At 43.3% G+C, this 20,347-nt stretch overlaps 1 protein-coding gene across 3 annotated transcripts in view; it reads left to right on the top strand.

Annotated features, from left to right (window-relative positions):
• The first annotated feature begins 5,566 nt into the window (after positions 1–5,566).
• SLC36A4 (solute carrier family 36 member 4) overlaps positions 5,567–20,347 on the top strand; it is a 123,521-nt gene continuing 108,740 nt past the window's right edge. For 2 of the 3 annotated variants that reach the window (XM_075417302.1, XM_075417318.1), the window contains exon 1: positions 5,567–5,638. In XM_075417302.1, coding sequence (XP_075273417.1) covers positions 5,611–5,638 — 28 coding nt within the window. In that variant the 5' untranslated portion in view covers positions 5,567–5,610. Of the gene's footprint in view, positions 5,725–20,347 lie in introns of all 3 variants that reach the window. The other variant, XM_075417310.1, reaches the window with a different exon arrangement.

Below are 20,347 nucleotides of genomic sequence, written 5' to 3'. Positions count from 1 at the left end.
TAAGTCCCAGGATATACAGATCTATATGCAAATATAGATCTTTTATTTTCATTAAGTGACAGAAAAAATTTTTTGATGATTCATTCTGAGAGAAACCCTGGCGGCTTTCTCAAACGTTTCTGATATTTGAACTGTGCTGGTAATTTCTATTTGCAGAATGAACCATCAACAGCACTTTTGACAGCTGCACCTTATTCTGTAATGTATTTATTCTTCATCAAAGCTTACAGACAGTCAACACACACCAGGCTTTTTACATTCTGTTACTCAACAGCTATGTTTTACAGATTCCGGTGGGGACCATCTAACATTTCTGTGTTCATGACAGCTGTAGCAATCAAACTTGTGAACAGCAGTTTTGGAGTTTGAAGCACAGCTGTTGAACACAACGGTCCTTCTATGATCTGTGTTCTTAATCGGTGACATCGACAACATGACTGACATATTCAGCCACACACATCATGAACAACCCCAGGCACAAGTACGTGCTGGCAGCCACCCAGCTAGAAAGAAGCTTGTGAAAAAAAGACCTGGGGGTCCTGGTGGACACCAGGTTGAACATTAGCCAGTACAAGAGAGACATGGGCATACTGGAGAGACTCCAACAAAGGGCTACAAGGATGACGAAGCGACTGGAGCATCTCTCCCGTGAGGTAAGGTTGAGAGCTGGAACCGTTCAGCCTGGAGGACAGAAGGCTCAGGGAGGCTGCAAAGAGCATGGAGCCAGGTGGTGTTCAGTGCCAGGACCGGAGGTGACAGCCACAACCTGAAACACAGCAGGTTCCCTCTGAACATCAGGAAACACTTTTCTTCTGTGAGGGTGGCTGACCACTGGCACAGACTGTCCAGAGAGGTCGCGGAGTCTCCCTTTGTGGAGATATCCAAAAGCTGCCTGGACAGGTCCTGGTGGCCCTGACTGAGCAGGCCGTTCGTCCCAGGTGACCTCCAGAGGTCCCTTCCAACCTCCAGAATTCTGTGATTCTATGAAATGCAATGGAAAATCAAGCTCTAGACCTCTTTCCAAAAGAGGTGTCCTGGCAAAGAAAAGCAGGCTGTTCCAGGCATAGCATGAAACTTCATAGCAAGAAGATGATACAAAACAATCCCTGATTCAATACACATCAAACTAAGTCTTTCTAAAAACTTAAGTCTCCTAGTCTATCAACTGCTTTTTTTTTTAAGATGTTGGCCATTAAGATGCTGACTGTTTAACAACAGTTTAGGATGTTCAGTGCTTGATATTTGTACCAAGAAACAGCAAAAACAGGAATCCTTGGAAATGGGCCACTCCAGACCAGCACACTGATTGTAAGGAATTTATGTGAAAGGCAGCTCACACTTGTGACTAAAGAATTGGAAAGAGCTAGAGATACACACATGTTTTCACGGCAGTGATGAAATGACAGGAGCTATTGCTTCCTGATACACAGATGAGCAATATGCTCTCCAGAATCTAATGAAATGCGGATGCCGTATTCATATTCAAGGTGATTTCAAAATGTGCTCTTAGATATAAAGCAGTGATATAAATCTTGGAGGAATGCCAATCGTTTGCCAATCAGACAGGATTATAGTCTACAGACAGACAGATGGCAACATAATTGAGGCTTACCAATGGCTCATTAAAACATCATGCTAAGAAATCACCTTGCAACTTAAGTACCTGAGTAAAAGTTAAAATATGAACTGTTATAATAAGCAGAAGTAAAAAACAGTCAGATGTAGGCAAAAGGGTTTTTAGTGTCCTTGTATGTCTGCAGTTCTGGTGTCCTCATATGTCAATGCACATACGAGATCCAGAAAACACAGAGGAAGGGGACAGAAATGATGAAAAGCATGGAATGGCTTCTCTGTGAGGGGAGATTAAATAGACCAGGACTCTTCAACCTGGAAAAGGGACAGGAGAAAGTATGACAGTGATCTGTAAAACCCAGAATGACTTGGAGAAGGTACATGCAATAACTATTTTTACACTACAAAACTAAGGTTTATCAGAAGAAAAGTCTGTTGAGACTTGAGCAGTCCCAAACTAAAGCTAGCTGACATCTTTGTGGAGGGATTGTATATCAAAACAGTATATCTGTATATTTACTCTGTTCTTGTATTCTTTTTCCCTAAAAAAGTGTGGAAATTTAGCCAAAGACTACACTTGGATTTAGACAGACCTAGCAGAGCAGCTGTTCTAATTAGGAGCATTAAGTAGACAAAAACCTTTCCTTAAAATGGCCCTTAAAGATTTCAGGGTTAGCTTTTAATCAAAAAAAAAAAAAAAAAAGGAAGAAGCTGGGTATTGTACTCCATCTGGCCTTGTTCCGAACCAACAAAAGCAACATGAGTTGAATCCGTGGTTTCTAAAAGGAAAGGTGTATATGCTATTCAGAATATGAAGCCTAGGGAAAATAAGCATTGGGTGACTGCAATATTCACACCATGAAGCAATTTTGCATTGATGGATGGATGACTGGAATTTAACCAGATGTTTGCATTAAAGCAAATGCTTTCATTCCTACTAAGGAGGAACAAAATGCATATTACAAAATCACGAATATCCATCACATTATAGTATCTCCTGTGTTTTTTGAATACTCATTGATCACCACTGGTCACTCAGATACTTGATATAATTTTTGGAGCGTATTAGAAAAATTTCCCTCAACGCATAACAAACCTCCTCTCAGAAGAAGGAACTTTGATGCAAACAGTGGCAAATAGTAGAAAAAACCTGTTTTCCATTAGCTAGGATGAGAAATAAAGACGTATTATGTCCTTAACATCTCTTCAATGTCTATGTGGGATTTACTGTGAGCCAAGTCCTGAGATGCAACGACAAGGTAGAAGGAATGAACACTCTTCACTAAATACACATTTTGAATGTTACATTAATGATCTGATACATTTTTTTTTGACAAATTTTGGCATTGTTAGAAACAATGGAGAATACAAAATATCCATGAATATAAAGAAAATACATATACACTGTATAAAGGCTTGACACAAACATTGTAATTAGTGAGTCAGTTCCTTAAATCAATAACCTGCAGTCACAGATTGCCTACTGAGAATCCTTTTCCAAAATAAATTCGAGGAAGTCAAGTAATAGCTCACTGACATGGCTCGCTTTTTTAATGAAAGTCTGGAGAAGCCTGGTGCCTGGAAAGAAACATAAATTTGACAAGTGAAAAAGAATGTCTTCCCCACTAGAACTTCTTCATTGTAGATACATGAATTAATGATGCGTGTCTGAAGATGACTGAAGCTTCTGAGAGGCTTCAGAAGATTCTTGCATTCCTCCTGTGCAGAAAAAAACCAAATTATTTTATCACACATTCTCAATGCAAAAAAACTTTTTTTTAGGAAACCGACCAGCCATAGATACAGGCAGAACATTTAAAGTTTTGATGAAAAAATACCGATGGGTTATTCTGAGAGCAACTAGCTTGAAAGATGGATTAAATGGTGGGTGTTGGGTTAGTGGAAGATGAGTCTCCAAGTGTTCAAAATTCACAGCAGACTAAGCTTTCTGGGAGCAGGTTCTATCGAAGGGTAATCCTTTCAGGCTAGACAGTAGTAACTTCAGTTGAAAATCCTTCTGAGCATTATGTCTTTCTTTAAGATAGGAAAACACCTCTTCACTTGTATCGTTCTGTCTCTCCCCCTCTGCCCTGCCCAACAGCCCTATATTAGGGTCTTCAAACCATGAAAATAAAAGTTCATGGAATTATAGAAGCTTTTCTTGTACAAGTCTAAAATGTTTCATTTCAGAGGAAAGGTTTAGAGCATAAGGATTCTGAACATTGCATCAGAGTGACCTGGAGCTCTGACTATAGCTTTGATTATAGAGTATGGTTGAAATCTGTTTTAGCACCTTGATACATTTGATTTCCACAGATGGAAAAAAAAATTACAGGAAATACTACTTTCTTTTAATATGGAGAAAACATTTACCTTTAAGCAGAGGATTTCTAAATCCATGCTGCTTCCCATTGTTTCACTATCTGCATTTCCCTGATGTTTATTTTGCTTACTGGTGAAGCTCTTAAGAGATAGTATTCTTACCTACAAGAGCGTGCAGAGAAGATGCAGTGTTCCTGTGGAATACACAAAAAGTGGGACGTCAGCTTCAGGAAGAGGCTAATCTGATCATAGCATCACAGAATAGTCTGGGTTGGCAGAGACCTTTACAGTCCACCCCCCCTGCAGTGAACAGGGATGTATTCAACTAGATCAGGCTGCTCAGAGCCCCATCCAAACCGGCCTTGAATGTTTCCAGGGACAGAGCATTGACCACCTCTCTGGGCAACCTGTGCCAGTGTTTCACCACCCTCATCGTAAAAAATTACTTCCTTATACCCAGTCTAAATCTACCCTCTGTCAGTTTGAAGCCATTACCCCTTGTCCTGTCACTCCATGCCCTTGCAAAAAGTCCCTCTCCAGCTTTCTTGTAGGCCCCTTCAGGTACTGGAAAGCTGCTATAAGGTCTCCCTGCAGCCTTCTCTTCTCCAGGCTGAACAGCCCCAGCTCTCCCAGCCTTTCCTCACAGCAGAGGTTCTCCAGCCCTTTGATCACTTTTCTGGCCTCCTCTGGTCCCACTCCAACAGCTCCATGTCTGTCCTGTGCTGAGGGCTCCAGAGCTGGACACAGGACTCCAGGTGGGGTGAGAAAATGGTAACAGATAACACTTCACATTAGTAACACTTTTCTTGTTCCAGAGATTCACCCGTCATTAACTATGATTCTCACAAATGTCCTTTTGCACCATTTCTTGTTTCACATAGGGAAAATAATTCCAGCTTGAGTTGGGCTTGTTCAGCCTGGAGAAGAGAAGGCTGCGGGGAGACCTGATTGCAGCATTTCAGGACTTAAAGGGAGCCTATAGGAAAGATGGGGACAATCTTTTTAGCAGAGACAGCAGTGACAGGACGAGGGGTAATGGTTTTAAACTAAAACAGGGTAGGTTTAGGCTGGATATAAGGAAGAAATTCTTTACAATGAGGGTGGTGAAACACTGGAACGGGTTGCCCAGAGAGGTAGTGGAGGCCCCATCCCTGGAAACATTCAAGACCAGGTTGGACAGGGCTCTGAGCAACCTGATCTAGTTAGCGGTGTCCCTGCTCGCTGCGTGGGGGTCGGACTAGATGACCTCTAGGGGTCCCTTCCGACCCAAAACTTTCTATGATTCTATAAACCGACTGGCTTCCAGGAGGCCAAGCTGCAACCCCCTGACAAGCCGAGCCGCCAAGCACCGCCAGCTCTTGACCCCCACCCCTGTTTTCCGTCGTTTACTGATTACGGCTCTACGCGCCCGCGCCCCCGCCCCGCAGCGACAGGCCCCGCTCAGGCGTGTGACCGGGCTCGGGTGTTGCAGAGGGACGCTCAGCCGGGCACCCAGCACCGGGCTGCTGCCGCCCCGGGGCGCGGGGCAGAGGCGAGCAGGCCGCGCCGCCCGGAGGACCGACACCCGCCCTGCCCCACGCACGTCCCGTCTTTCCGTCCGTATCTATGGTTTGTTCCCGCCGGGTGCCACGCGTCGGGCGCGGCGCATGCGCAAGCGCCTCGCCGCGCTGGCCGGCTCCACATCGGCGGAAGGGCGAGCGGAGGGCTGCCGGGGAGATGGACGGCGCCGGCAAGGAGGAGCTGGGTGAGGCGTGCCGGGCGGCCCAGCGGCGGGAGCGGCCGAAGGGCAGCGGGATGGCGGCTTGCCGCGGGGCGGGGAGCCGGGAGTGGGTAAGCGTGAGGAGCGGCCGGCCAACTTCCACCCCCCTCCCGTCGAGGCGGAGTGGTTCGGCCCACGGGGGATGCGCTGCAGCGCTCAGCGCATCGGGGCGGGCGGGATGAACCATCCTACCCGGAGGAGGGGTGGGCCCCGTCCTGCCTCTCCTCCGCGTCAGGCGGCGGCCCGGTGCGCCGGGGCTGGGGGGGCGGGTGGCGAGGGCTTAGGGCCCCGGAGCCGGCCCGGTGGCACCGGGGGCCGGGAGGGGCCGGGGGGAGCGGAGCGGGGTCGGCGGACGGAGGGCAGGCCGCGGCCCCACTGGGCGGGAACGCGGGGCAGCTCCCTGAGGGCGTCGGTCTCACCTGGCTGGGTGTTGGCTTCACGGGAAGTCACAGCCTGGCTTAGGAGCTTGGGAAATACTTTCTCTTTGCCTCGTTAGGTGACGCTTTCAGCTGCAGTGAGAGGTTGTGGGGTTTGTTGTCTGTGTGTGTCGGTGTATTAACTGCACTGCACCTGGACAGGCTGGAGAGTTGGGCAGAGAGAAACCTGATGAAGTTCAACAAGGGCAAGTGCAGGGTTCTGCACCTGGGGAGGAACAACCCCATGCATCAGTACAGGCTTGGGGCGGACCTGCTGGAGAGCAGCTCTGTGGAGAGGGACCTGGGTGTCCTGGTGGACGACAGGTTGACCATGAGCCAGCAGTGTGCCCTGGCTGCCAAGAAGGCCAATGGGATCCTGGGGTGCATTAGGAGGAGTGTGGCCAGCAGGACGAGGGAGGTTCTCCTTCCCCTCTACACTGCCCTGGTGAGGCCTCATCTGGAGTACTGTGTCCAGTTCTGGGCTCCCCACTTCAAGAAAGATGAGGAGCTACTGGAGAGAGTCCAGCGGAGGGCTACGAGGACGGTGAGGGGACTGGAGCATCTCCCCTACGAGGAGAGGCTGAGGGAGCTGGGCTTGTTGAGCCTGAAGAAGAGAAGTCTGAGAGAGGACCTAATAGATGCTTATAAATATCTCAAGGGTGGGTATCAGGAGGATGGGGCCAGACTCTTTTCAGTGGTGCCCAGCGACAGGACAAGGGGCAATGGGCACAAACTGAGGCACAGGAAGTTTCGTCTGAACATGAGGAAGAACTTCTTCCCTCTGAGGGTGACAGAGCCCTGGAACAGGCTGCCCAGGAAGGTTTTGGAGTCTCCTTCTCTGGAGATATTCAAGACCCGCCTGGACAAGGTCCTGTGCAGCCTACTGTAGGTGACCCTGCTTTGGCAGGAGGGTTGGGCTAGATGATCCACAGAGGTCCCTTCCAACCCCGAACATTCTGTGATTCTTACTGCAGATTTCGGACCTTGGAATCTGAGCATATGAGGACATGTATATGTTCACCTCTTAATTTGTGTATGCATAGATGGACAGGCGATGACCCCTAGCAGGGTTAGTTATAAAATGTAGCTGATTCTGGGCTGGAGTGAGCAGACCAAAAGTCTTGTTTCAGAGCTGTGTTGCACTGGAATCTGAAGAATTCACCTGGCCCAGTGACAGTGACAGGAAGCAGGAGACGTGCCTCAGATTTTATTGTCCCAGCGGCTGGTCCCATCTTGCAACAAGAGATTGCCACCTCCCGAGGAAAGTGATAAGGCATTGGGCCAGGCTGCCCAAGGAGGTGGTGGAGTCCCCATCCCTGAAGGTGTTTAAAAATCGTGTAGATGTGGCACTTCAGGACATGGTTTAGTAGGCATCGTGTTGTTGGGTAGATGATTGGACTCGATGATCTTAGAGGGCTTTTCCAACCTATGATTCTGTGACTCTATGAAAGTGGCAGAAAGAAATTTTAGTTTTTTTTTTTTTTCCCCCAAAGGTTCACAAATCTGACAGAGCTCCTCTGTCAGAACCCTTAACACCACTTTTTTATGGGATTAACTGTTTAAAAAAGTAGATCAACACTTGATAAGGTTTCAGAAGTTTTTTTACATGGTTTGATCCTGTTGAAGACTTAATAAAATTTAAGTCTTGCTGGTGTGTCACCATTTGAAAGTGTGTTACTCATGTAGAAATGTGTAACTTGGTCTAGACATGACAGTGTATTGTTTAAGACGAACGTCTTTCTAAATAAATGATCTGTTGTGCATTGATGCGAAAGTGCTCTGCTGAAAGCATGTAATAAACTGTGGAGACCTGTGTATGCTTTGGTTTAGTAATTCAAGTGTCTTGTTTTATTAGCCTTCTGGATTTGACAGTTACGATGCAAAATCAAACAGTTCTTCCTGCTTACTGAGTGGCATTATTGACTTTCAACGTTTGTTTAGAAATAACCATTCTCAAGATTAATAAATTCTACCATAAAGGAGAATAAATTACTTTATTAAGTTACAGTCTGTAATGGAGAGAAATAAATGACACAAAGATATATTTTCCAAAGAAAAATAGAATGATTCAGATAACCACACCAAGCATAGCTTTAAAGTTCTTGAAAACCTAGCTAGTTAGCTAATGCTAACTTCTACAATTCTGGAAAATGTAATTACTAGTATTTAATAAGAATTTTTAAACCAGATGAGTTTCCCTTTTAAATTTTCGTTCTTGAAAATATGTTTTGTATTTGAGGGGGTTGGTTTGTGCTGTGTCTTGTATTCAGTAGGAGTTCGGTAGTGGAAACTAAAAAGGGAGCTGACTTGTGTGTGGTTGAACAGGATTATCTGTTCGCTCCCCCTTGAACTAGACAGAGATTTATCAGTCTGGACCAGCATGCCCCTAGCACTCCCATTCATAGTCAGTTCGTGTTGCCCCATAATTTCTTCAGTGCTTGTGGAAGCATGTGACTGAGCCACGTGGCAGATCCTGCCAGATTCACGCACGCTTCGTGGCCAGTGCTGTGCTTTACAGTTTGATGCTTTCTGCTGCTGCTCGAAAGGTTATTTATAGGCTGAAGTTGTCGGAGTGGAGAAACAGGTATTTCTTTTTGCGGTCAAGGGAGTAACTGAGAGTTATACAGCGAGCTGCTTGCTGAGCCAGTTGCAGATTCTGAAAATAATTAGTGACAATGTTTTCTTTGTAATGAGTGTTTTCTTGGGAGCGCTGGTTCAGAAACGCTGTGCCCTTCAGAGACTCCATCACTAATGTTGTCCCGTAAGAGCAGCCACAGGCCTGGTTAGGTGGCAGAGGCTCTGGGCATGCCCTCTGGATCAAGAATATGGTGTTCTATAGCCTGTGAGAAAATATTAGCATAAACCCGTAAATGAGTAAAACCAGCTGACGTGAACAATGATAAGCTATATCCTGTCCCCCAATTCTTTTTATGCTTTTATGTCAAATCCAGTTCTTTCTGTTCAATGACACTGACTCTAAAACCCTCACGGTAAAAAAACAGATCATATTGCTAAACTGGATTTCGAAAAGGGGTTTTGAATAGGAGTTTGCATGTGAGGTGACCTCGGAAGGAACAATGGGAGATTGTATTTGAATTTTTTTTTTAGTATCTCCTTTGCCTTCAACTTGCTGTGCAACCCTGGAAAACTGCTTCATCCTTTTGCGTCTGTCTCACACATAAAATTAAAATGATGGTGATTAGTTCTATCTGTTGTGGTGCGATGAGATTCAGGTAGTTCTGGATGTGTTAATTGCTTGAGCAGTATAGAAAAATTAACTGAAGTTTTCGGTGAAAAATAATTTCTTTGCAGAGCTTTTGAACCAAAGGATTACTTGAGCATGCTATAAAAGCTTTAGAATTACGTACATTTAGTAACAGTTCAAAGGTTCCTTTGGCAGTATGTCTATAAGTGTTGGCAAGATGCTGGCAATTTCTGTGAGACAGAAAAATACGTTGTAAGGTACAAAACTGGAAATACTGGTCATAACAATTTAAACACTACAGATTTAATCTCACCGTGTAACTAGTGGTTGATTAGTGATTGAAATTCTTTGGAGGTCTTTGAGGATACAGTGTTGACATTTATGCATGATTATAGTGTGGCGTGTAGTTGTGCTGAATCAGTGATTTCTCTCTCCAGTGGTTTAAGGAATCAGTTTAACATTGCAGTGGTAATTCTGGGAAAAGTTGAAATGCACTTTGCGTTGCCTTGCTTGATAGTAGCAGTACTTGCAGGGCATTTTGGCATACTGCTTACATGGGTGTTCACAGAAGAAAGCAGAAGCAATGACAAATGTTTAAATAACTGTTAAAGGCAATCTGAAGACAGCATTTGATCTGAAAGGATTTTATGTGGCGGGATGAGGAGAAAAGAAATTCATATTAGCTGAAGGAAAGACAGGGCTGAAAATTGACTGGTACTTTGGTTAAGTAAAAACAAAAGGGTGCGTAGAAGTGAATTTTGTCATTCTTACTTGTGCTGAATAAAGATGTTGCAAAATTTTCATTGAGTCCTGTGACTGAGCACTGGATTGGATCGTTAATAGCACACGGGGTTTGGATGCAGTCTGGACAGCTTGGTGGAGCATGGACCTGAGGTGGGCTGAGGTGTGCTCTGCACCACATGCTTTGTGAGACAGCAGGCAGCCAGCTTCAACTCTGACTCGGGTGTGGCATGCATATGCTGCTTTAGTAGCTGGCGTTTGAGATCATGTTTACATTGCACATATTAGACTTTTCTAGGAAGAAAGCAAAATTAATGTGTGTGTTCCATGCCGATTTTCTGGCAGTGACTGTGGACTTTCCAGAATATTTAAGCTCAGGCTATGTCCAAGTATGCAAAGCAGTTGCTCTTCTGCTTTGTTAGTATGTATCTGCTTTATTGGGCAGAGAAAGCTCAAGCTTTCTTGCCTTGTGCCTTACTCTAGACCACAAGTTTGGATCCATTAAATTTGGATGTTACACAAATCTGGATGTCAGTGTGAGTATGGACTGTGCAGTAGAGACACAGCCAGAGTATTCCAAGAGTAGAGATCTACTGTCAAGTGAAAATCAGTGCTTAGAAAGTTGCGTGATCCAAAGCTTTCATTATGCCACAATACCATTACTGTTAATAGATTCACATATTTTAGGCCAAAACTATACACTAATCATGGGATAAAGGAGGAATGATGGGGAAAAGAGGCAATTCAAGAGCATTTGTATGGCTACGATAGTGACCAGATGGCATTGTTGGAGTGTTTTATATAATGCAGTATTTCAGGGGAATCAGTTGTAAGTGTAGTTATCCTAATAGGAGTTGGTGCTGATGGCTGTTACCTGTGTTTTAAAACTCTTGTAGCAGAATTTGTTCTCGTGTGAGCTGTTGTGTTAGAATGGGATTAGCGAACTTCCAGCCGGAGTGTGCAGATAGGGAGCGGATATTCTGAGGTCTATTTTCAGCTATTTCTGAGAACCTGGGTACATAGTCAACCTAATCTATCCCAGTTCCCCTGGTATCTGTTGCCCAGAACTGGTATGCAAAAGGATGGCTGAAGAGATTTCAAGGTACTGTTATCATGGTTACGGTCCCACAAGACAAAAAATGTACATAAATGGATGTAGATTTTAAAGAGTTATTGTTCTGTGGAGTCTTACAAGCACAGTGTTCTACTGAGTGCTTGGCCTAAAATCAGATTCTTTCACTCTGGATGGAATTTCTTCAAAAGTCTTGTTTTTCTGCTGTTTTACTCTGCTGACCTGCAAATATATTTTAGAGGGAAGAAATTTGAGTCTGTAGCAGTACACAAAATTTCTCAAGATTTACTATGACCTATACACATAAAGGACAGATAACTTTAATTTGTGTTGTATGAGATAGTGTATCTAAAAATAGTAATGTTTTTCTTTATTTTTGCCTTTATTAAGTTCAAATTTGCTGCTTTGAATATTTTTTTTTGTAAAGAATTTCTTTGTTTCCAGGCATATGCTTAGACAAATAAATGTCTGCATAATAACTGAGTTAAATAAATGTTCCTGATGTGGTAAAAAAGGCCAGGCAGAGAAGATCATTAATTAAGCCTCCTACTGTGCTCTAGTTGTGTGCGATTTTGCTGCTGTTGTGACCCGCTACCACCTCAGAGAAAAGCTGTGGTCTTGGAGCTTTAGAAGACCTGGTTATATTTTTGAGATGCATTAGATGAACTTTCTTTTCTTTTAAGGATTAGCAATTTAATCAGTGTTTTACAAGTTTTAGAAGTACAACAGTGTGGTAAACGAATAGCAGTAAAATCAGTTACAAAATGCAAATACTGTGCAGTGAAGGTTGGCAAAGGTTGTATCTGTTAAAAGTGAAGAGACATGTAGATGTTTGTTTTAACTGAATGCAGCTTTAAAAAGTTTTTTAGTGGACATTTGGGGAAAATCACCTTCTTTCTCTGTGGTCAAATAGACCCATTTTCAGTGTTTAAGTAAGGTGAAATCTTCCTTTCTGTCTGGAACAGCTGGTGCTACTTTTTTTGTATAAGGAAATTTCATATTCATAATGAATGATTCATATAATGAATGTTGCCTGGCTTCTGCTGCTTAGCTGTGTGTTTGAAAGAAGCACATTTAAAGAAATGCCTAAGACCCTGCCATCCTATTAACTTTTATTGACATTCAAGTCTTCATTCATTTCAACCTGTAGACCAGTGATGCTGAACAGGTTAGCATGACGTGTACTGAAAGCAGAATGTAGGTAACTGTAGTACGTAGCAGAAAGTGGTATGTATGCAGAAGGCTTTCAGTTCTTGCGTGTAGTGACTGCAGAATAGCGGCTGCTCCTTTCAAATAGGAGGTTCCATGCTCTTGGGACTCAGGTTTTATATGAAATTTGTTGCTTTGTACATCAAGCCACTTTGTAAATAGAACTTTAATGTGGTTTTCAAAGTAGATATTTTTTATGCTGCATCGCTTTTCTGTTGTTATCAGTGGTAGCTCACGACTTTCCACTGGGAAGGCAGCTGAATATGAAATTGGGATGTTCTATTGCATAACTGACACTAATAAAATAATAGAATGGTGCAGGAAAACAGATACTAAGAAATATGTAGCTTATACCTCCCCAGCACTTGGAAATAAATATTCAAACCACCATGATAAATGTATTTAGATGCCATTTTCCCCTGAAAAAATGGTCTGGTACTTTACCTAAGTGGCTTAAGTTAGAAAGTGGAGGCTATATTAATTTCACTGATGCCTTCCTTTTGGGTTAAGATGGTTGCATAGTGTGGAAGACCTTGCAGTGAAGAAGGAGCACAACTGTGCTTGAAGCAGTCTAAACTTGGAATAAGAAAATGTGCCAAGGGCACATGCTGACAGCTGTTTTTTTCAATTGTATGTGCTCTGTTGTAGTTCAGAGAGCTCCACTGTCATTTTTGGCAGTTTTATGGGTCTTCCTGAATCTTCTACATGAATCTTGAAATGGCAAACTGTCTGGAGAAAGGTACAAGTGCAGAACAGCATATACCAAAAGCCTTGAGGAGAAGTTACAAAGAAGATTTTATACTGTATGCGAAAAAATGAGTGGTTGTGAGGCTGAGAAGAAAGGTAGTGTTGTGGAGGCAAATGCACAAAGGTGAAAACAATCGAACTCAAAGTATTTGTGTGTTATTTTGATATGGAGGTAATTTAGTGGATCCAGCAGAGAATGAAGATGGAAAAGAAGAACATGTTGTAAAAGCTGTGTGTGCTGAAGATCATTTATGTGGGAATTCATTTAAGTGAAAGCTCAAGAAATAGCATGAGGACAAAACATTCCATCGCAAAAATTCAAGACCAGTGAAGGTTAGTGTGTGGGACTCCTGCATAGCAGTAGTTTTTGCTTATGGTGGGGAACTGTACTCACTGCATTCCAGGAAATCTCTCCTCATACAAATTTTAAAAAAGGACTATTACGATACTGCTGTTAGCTTAGGAAATGGTATAAAATTGCCACCTATGTGATCTTCCTCTGCTCAGTATTCGTGAGACCCCACCTCAAGTCCTGTGTGCAGCTCTGGAGCCCTCAGCACAGGACAGACATGGAGCTGTTGGAGCTGGGCCAGAGGATGCCACAAAAATGATCAAAGGGCTGGAGCACCTCTCCCATGAGGAAAGGCTGAGTGAGTTGGGGCTGTTCAGCCTGGAGAAGAGAAGGCTACAGGGAGACCTTATTGCAGCCTTCCAGTATCTGAAGGGGCCTACAAGAAAGATGGAGAGACACTGCTTAGCAGTGCCTGTAGTGACGAGAGAAGGATTTTAAACCAAAAGAGTAGATTTAGAATGGACATAAGGAGGAAGTGTTTTAGGCTGAGGGTGGTGAGGCACTGGCACAGGTTGCCCAGAGAAGCTGTGGCTGCCTCTCCCTGGAAGTGTTCAGTGTCAGGTTGGATGGGGTTTTGAGCAACCTGGTGTAATGGAAGGTGTCCCTGCCCATGGCAGGGGGGTTGGAACTAGATGATCTGTAAAGGTTTGTATTGACTATGGGTATGAACTAAAAAACTTTGTGCATAACCTCTTTTGGTGGGGAAGCTGGTTATGTTTCTTTTGTGTCAGTATAGTGGGTCGCATGATTGGTTGCAACCTCAGGGAGTAAATTGCATGGTGAAAATTCTGTGTGAAAGGTACTTCTTAAAAGCTGCATCATGCTCATGTAGACATCTCCTTAAAACTCAAGTTTACCATTATCAGTAGCAGGCATAGTAGTAATCTACTACCCAAGTGTCCTGCTGTTCCTCCAGGAAGTGTCCCTGAAAAGCACAGTGGTTACTGATATTTCAGATAACACAGGATTTTTTTCCCCACAAGAATTAATGTATTGGAAGTCATGATGAATGAAGGTACTGAAGAATTTAAACGTTCAAGGACAGTATGTGTGGTGTGAAGGAACAGGCTCAGAAAACTGGAGGAGCGGCTGGCTTTTTGGAGTGGGTTGCTAGTGTAAAACTTTTAGTGTGAGCTTTCATCCTGCCTCTCTTAGAATGCTTGTGTTTTCATCCCTGCAATCAGCTTGCTCCCAAACAAAGATCAGGACATAAGTCAAACAAGGAAAAGATGAAGAAAAGAGATAATGGTCAGGCATTCATTCTGGGAGGTGAAGAGGCTGTCTTCTCTTTGAATGATGGAAGGACAGCATCTCCTCCATTTCATGGGTTACTGTCATCCTGTTCTTCTTGGTCTTCCATGACAAATACAGTGAATTTAAATAAATTAGTCACACAGTATGTATTGTCTGACCTGCATATATCTCCCTTCTGTTCCATTGATTCTTACATACAAGAATGCTTTGCTTTTTTGTCGTAATCAGTTGACAGCTGTGTGTGACACATGAGCTTATGGCTTGAGATCAGAGGTAAGGCCAGCCTGAGAAATGGAAAGGTGAGTGTCTGTTACAGACCACCAAGTCAGGGAGAAGAGATGGATGAAGCCTTTTTGGGGTTGGAACCAGATGGTCTTTAAGGTCCCTTTGTAACCAGGGTGATAAAATCAGTTGACCATAAACATAAACAGTGCTGCTGTGTTCCTGGTACAGCCCTACCCACCTGGACATTAGGTCTGGGAACAGAGGGTCTAGTCTTTAGGTAACCATTAATGTTAAACAATAGTAGTGAAGGGGATTTTTAATAGAAATAGCATTATAGTACCTATCTATTGTGTAAATTAACTGAAGCAGAGAGTCTTGCATCTCCGTACAAAGGGGTTAGTTTTTGATAGGGGCTAGAAGTCGCCTAGAACCGGTCAAGACGACCCTGCTGTGTGCCAGAAGAGAACTGAGTTTGTGCAGAAACAAAAGTCAATCAACAAACACTGTGATGAAGAGGATGAGCCTTCATCTTGGGACCCCCAACGACCACCACTAAGAGGCACTGCGCAAGTGCAGCTGGGAGGAGTATATGGAAATGACTTCTTGGAACTGATTTTAATATGAAAGGAATAAGTTATGTAACCTCATAAATATGTATATTTTGATCTATATAAACTGCATGGAAAAAGTATGAGGTATGCACGTTCGGTGGAATTATCCCCCGTGCATCCAGCGCTGCAATAAAGAATGCCTGCCTTTTAACACTGCATTGGTGTTACGAGGTTTTATTCCTGGATTTTCGGTGACACCTTCCAACCCTTACCATTCTATGATTCTTTAAACAACTGGAAGAAGCCTTCTGTTCACAGGTCCTCGTTCTCCTGAGAGACTTTTACCACCTAATGCCTCCTAGGGAGACAATGTGACAAGGCCCAAGGAATTGAGGACTTTTCTGGAGTGCTTGTAGGATGATTTTTTTCATGCAAGTGCTTAGTGAGCCAACTAGAGAAAATGTGTTGCTGGTTCTGCTACTCATGAGTATAGAAGAAGATGGATGGCAGCCTTGGCTGCAGTGACAATGGATGATGAAGTTGAGATTCTAAAAGCAAGGAAGGCAAGTTCCAGATTAAATTATGCTCTGTGAGGGTGAGCAGATACATGTTCAGGTCACTTTGGTCAAGAGTCTAGTAAGATTATGGTAAACATTTTTGTTCTATTTACTTTGTAATCGTAGACTGGAAGATAAGAACTGAATTGTGTATCTCTGGTGTACACAGGGAAGAAACCTCTTTTTTTTTTTTTTTTTTTTTTTTTAATGATGTTATCTGGAATTTACCTAGATGCTATGTGTTAGTTTCTAAATAACTGCTGTTTTATTTTCCTGCCAGAGTACAACCAAGAAAAGTTCAGTGCATTTAGCCAGTCTGATTGTGCTGTTCTTTGTCGAAGAAGCAGGTAACTTCTTTGATGGTGTCTGATGGAATACTGATAACTAGGAAAAATCAACTTGTACTTGAACATCTTTGAAAGCTCTCTAAATATCTTTAATATTTCTTGTTGTTAAAGGTTTTGATACTGAAATCTTGTTCTGTAGTGCTTTAATTTTTTGTTTGTTAGTTTTAAGATGTTTCTAGTGTGAATTAAATCTACCGGTTATCGGAAATATGTGTATTTTGCTTTGGGCTTATTTGTGCAAAGTTTTGTATGCATTTGTGCAATGTGCTGAAATAATCAGGACTGATATTTATGCAGATGACAGAATAAACCATAAAAAACACTCAAAAGCAATTTTGATTAAGGACAGCCTGTTCTGACACAGTAAGCTACAAAACTGCTTTACAGAAAAAGGTAAAAATGGCGAATGGTTTAAAAAAAACTTCAGAAAACAACACAGCAGGTGAAATGGGGGTGATTAGATTATAAACTCTTGAGGGTGGAGGCTGTTTTCTTGGCGTTTCTGCAGAGCAGTGAGCTGCTTAGCACTCCTAGACATGACAATAAGTTGAGTAATTATCGGAGCTGGAATGGTGATAACAATAACCCCTAGATGACTAGATGGCTTTAGGCGTGGGTGGATGAACTTTTGAAGGGGAAAAAGAGCTTGTTTTGGTAAAATTTTTGTTACTTAAAAAATGAGGGAAGTGCTTGAGTGTGTCTAAATCCTGAAAGGACTACCTTTGTGATCAGAGGAAGGGTCAGGAAGCTGGGAGAAAAGTAAAATGGGATGTTTGTAAAATTCAGAGTCTTCTGAGTGTGATCTGGTTGCATGGTAAACAGTGTGGATGTATGTATAGATCAAACATTTCAGTATCAGGCTGGGATGGAGGAAGAGAAACTCACTTTTCTCCCTTGACTGAGCAGTTGCTGATACTCACCGGTGCTGTTGGTCTTAAGAATCGTGCTGGTGCCCTCATGTTGCTAAATAGGAACCTTACTTGCTGCATGTTGTCATTATTGTTTAGCACTACAGACAGTATCCTACAAAATAGGATGGAGTCAAAAATGGAAAAGTAACTTCATGATGGTTTCTTTAATATGTTGTTGAATCTCATGTGATCACAGACTTTGCATACTTGTAGCTTGGCTTACTCCTTGTGAAAACACTGTATATTTTTAGTTTAGACTCAATATTTTAAAAAATGAAAATGAGCCTAGTCGGTTGCCCACAGGTTGAAACTTCCGGCATTGGCACTTTGCTTCCTCGGACTCCCGAGGGGACAGACTTTACCCCAGCACTAGAGGGTGCAGGTCTTTGTGAGTATCGACTTAGCCCAGCGGTGACTCAGAGCTGAGAGGGGATGGCTGTGACATCCTCAAGAACTCATCAGCACAGTGCTGCGGGAGTAGAGGGAAGGAACTTCTTTGCAGACCCTTCTTTTGATGAATTCATAGACTATATGCCAAGTAGTGAAAGACGATTAAGTCTGTCTTGGCTTGCATAATTAGGATATCACTGAGTATAAATTTGCTTTACAGCGTACTTTCTGGTTGAGTCTGTGACTTCTGATTTTGCTCTCCAGTGGGCATCTTTGTTTCTGTCAAGTGCTTTCATTGCTGGCTGTCAACTTCATTGACACCAAATTCAGATGACCCTTTGCTGTTTTCAGGAGAGTTTGAGCTATATGCTTTCAGTTTTAGCTACCTCGATAAGCTGCCTTCTGCTTTATAAGATATATTACAACTGTTTTACAGTTTTCCTTTAGAAGTTCTTCTTGCTCAGGATTGGCGTCAGTGCCCTGCTGATGGCTTAGACATCTTTAAGGTTTCATAAAAACCTTAATAATTTGTTGAATGGCTGTGGTGGGTTGATCCTGGCTGTATGCCACATGCCCATCATTCCCCCTCCTCAGATGGACAGGGGAGAGAAGATATGATGAAAGGCTTGTGGATCGAGGTAAGGACAGGGAGAGATCACTCACCAGTTATCATCATGGGCAAAACAGGCTCGACTTGGGGAAATTAGTTTAATTGATTGCAAATCAGATCAGAGAAGGATAATGAGAAAATACAAACTAAATCTTAAAAACACCTGCCCCCCACCCGTCCCTTCTTCCCAGGCCCAACTTCACTCCTGATTTCTCTCCCTCCTCCCCCTGAGTGGCGCAGGGGGACAGGAATGGGAGTTACGGTCAGTTCAGCACACGTTGTCTCTGCCACTCTTTCCTCCTCAGAAGGAGGACTCCTCACACTCTGCCCCTACTTTGGTGTGGGGTTCCTCTAATGGAAGACAGTCCTCCATGAACTGCTCCAGTGTGGGTGCTTCCCATAGGGTGCAGTTCTTCATGAGCTGCTCCAGTGTGGGTCACTTCCACGGGGTGCAGTCCTTCAGGAACAGGCTGCTCCAGCGTGGGTCCCCCCACAGGGTCACAAGCCCTGCCAGCAAACCTGCTCTGGCATGGGCTCCTCTCTCCACAGGGCCACAGGTCCTGGCAGGAGCCTGCTCCAGCACGGGCTCTCCACAGGGTCACAACTTCCTTCGGGCATCCCCCTGCTCCCGCGTGGGGTCCTCCCCAGGCTGCAGGTGGAGATCTGCTCCACCATGGACCTCCATGGGCTGCAGGGGCACAGCCTGCCCCACCATGGTCTGCTCCATGGGCTGCAGGGGAACCTCTGCTCTGGTACCTGGAGCACCTCCTCACCCTCCTTCTTCACTGACCTTGGTGTCTGCAGAGTTGTTTCTCTCACACAGTCTCATTTCTCTCTTCTGACTGTTGCTGCTGTTGCACAGTAACTTTTTCCCCCTTTTTAACCATGTTATCCCAGAGACACTACTACCGTTGGTGATGGGCTCGGCCTTGGCCAGCAGCAGATCCATCTTGGAGCAGGCTGGCATTGGCTGCAGCCCCCCCGCTACCAAAATCTTGTCATGCAAACCCAATAGAATGTGTAATTTTCAATACATTCTGTATTTGCTGTCTGGTTTTGTCTATGTATCTTGTTTGCAAATTAGCCAGTAATTTTTTCAGGTTGACCATAATAACTCCCCAAAATAAAACTCTTATTTGGCAGGTTCATAAACCACTATGTACTTTAAAGATGTTGATTGTCCATACCTTCTTTTAAATGCGTCTGCATAACTCACTAGTGTTATGTATTTCACAGGTATTCAGTTAGCGTCTATATTTTTCTTACAAAATAAAGAAGCTTAGTATGGTTAAGGTATTTAATGTTCACTGAAACTATGCAATATTTTTTTTCTTGAATAGTGAATCATGTTTTAATGTAGCTAATGTCTTTTGTGATATTCTTCAGTGTTTTCACAGTTCTGTAAATAATGTGATAATTCAGTACGGCATGCCCTTGTGCACTGAGAAATACTCAGTAATTTTTTTAAAGTAGAAAATATTAAAATCAGAGATTTTTTTTTGGTGAAAATGATGGAAATTGAGACTTACTCAACACATTTTATGAATGGATACTGTGGTAGGGATGTGTCAGATAAATAATCTTTTTCTCATGGTAGGATTTGTTTTGCTTAACTGTAATAATTTAAAAATGGTTATAATTTAATCAATGTTGAAGTGGCATAAACTGCTAGTTTTGCCTGAAAGACAACTTTGTTCACCACTGTCTGCGTGCTGTAGCTTGGTGCTGTTACTTAGCTGGGTGGTGCAACTGCATTTGTTGGCTGCAGTGGCAGTTTATGGTACTTTAAAAGGTTCAGGAAACTGTAGCTTTCAAAGCATGCAGCCGAACTCCTTTATCTTGATTGTCTCGCCAGTGACTGGAGACATCTTCTGTGGTACCTCTCTTACCTGTCTGTTTTAGGGTGTGATGACTCTGGGGAGTGCCCTTGCTCACTGCTGAGGAGAGTAAACTAAATATTTAGTTTTAGTTTTGCAGTAGCTAATGGTGGGTAGGATGAATCTCATCCTTTTGTAACAATGCATGACTTTTCTGTTTTGCTTTATGTTGTATTAGCTTGCAGAATGATCTAAACCATCAACATTTTGATGATATCAAGTTGTTTTTC

This window comes from Opisthocomus hoazin, chromosome 1, assembly GCF_030867145.1.
Source record: "Opisthocomus hoazin isolate bOpiHoa1 chromosome 1, bOpiHoa1.hap1, whole genome shotgun sequence".
NCBI classification, from domain to species: Eukaryota; Metazoa; Chordata; class Aves; order Opisthocomiformes; family Opisthocomidae; genus Opisthocomus; species Opisthocomus hoazin.
This window is presented reverse-complemented; position numbering and strand designations above follow the sequence as displayed.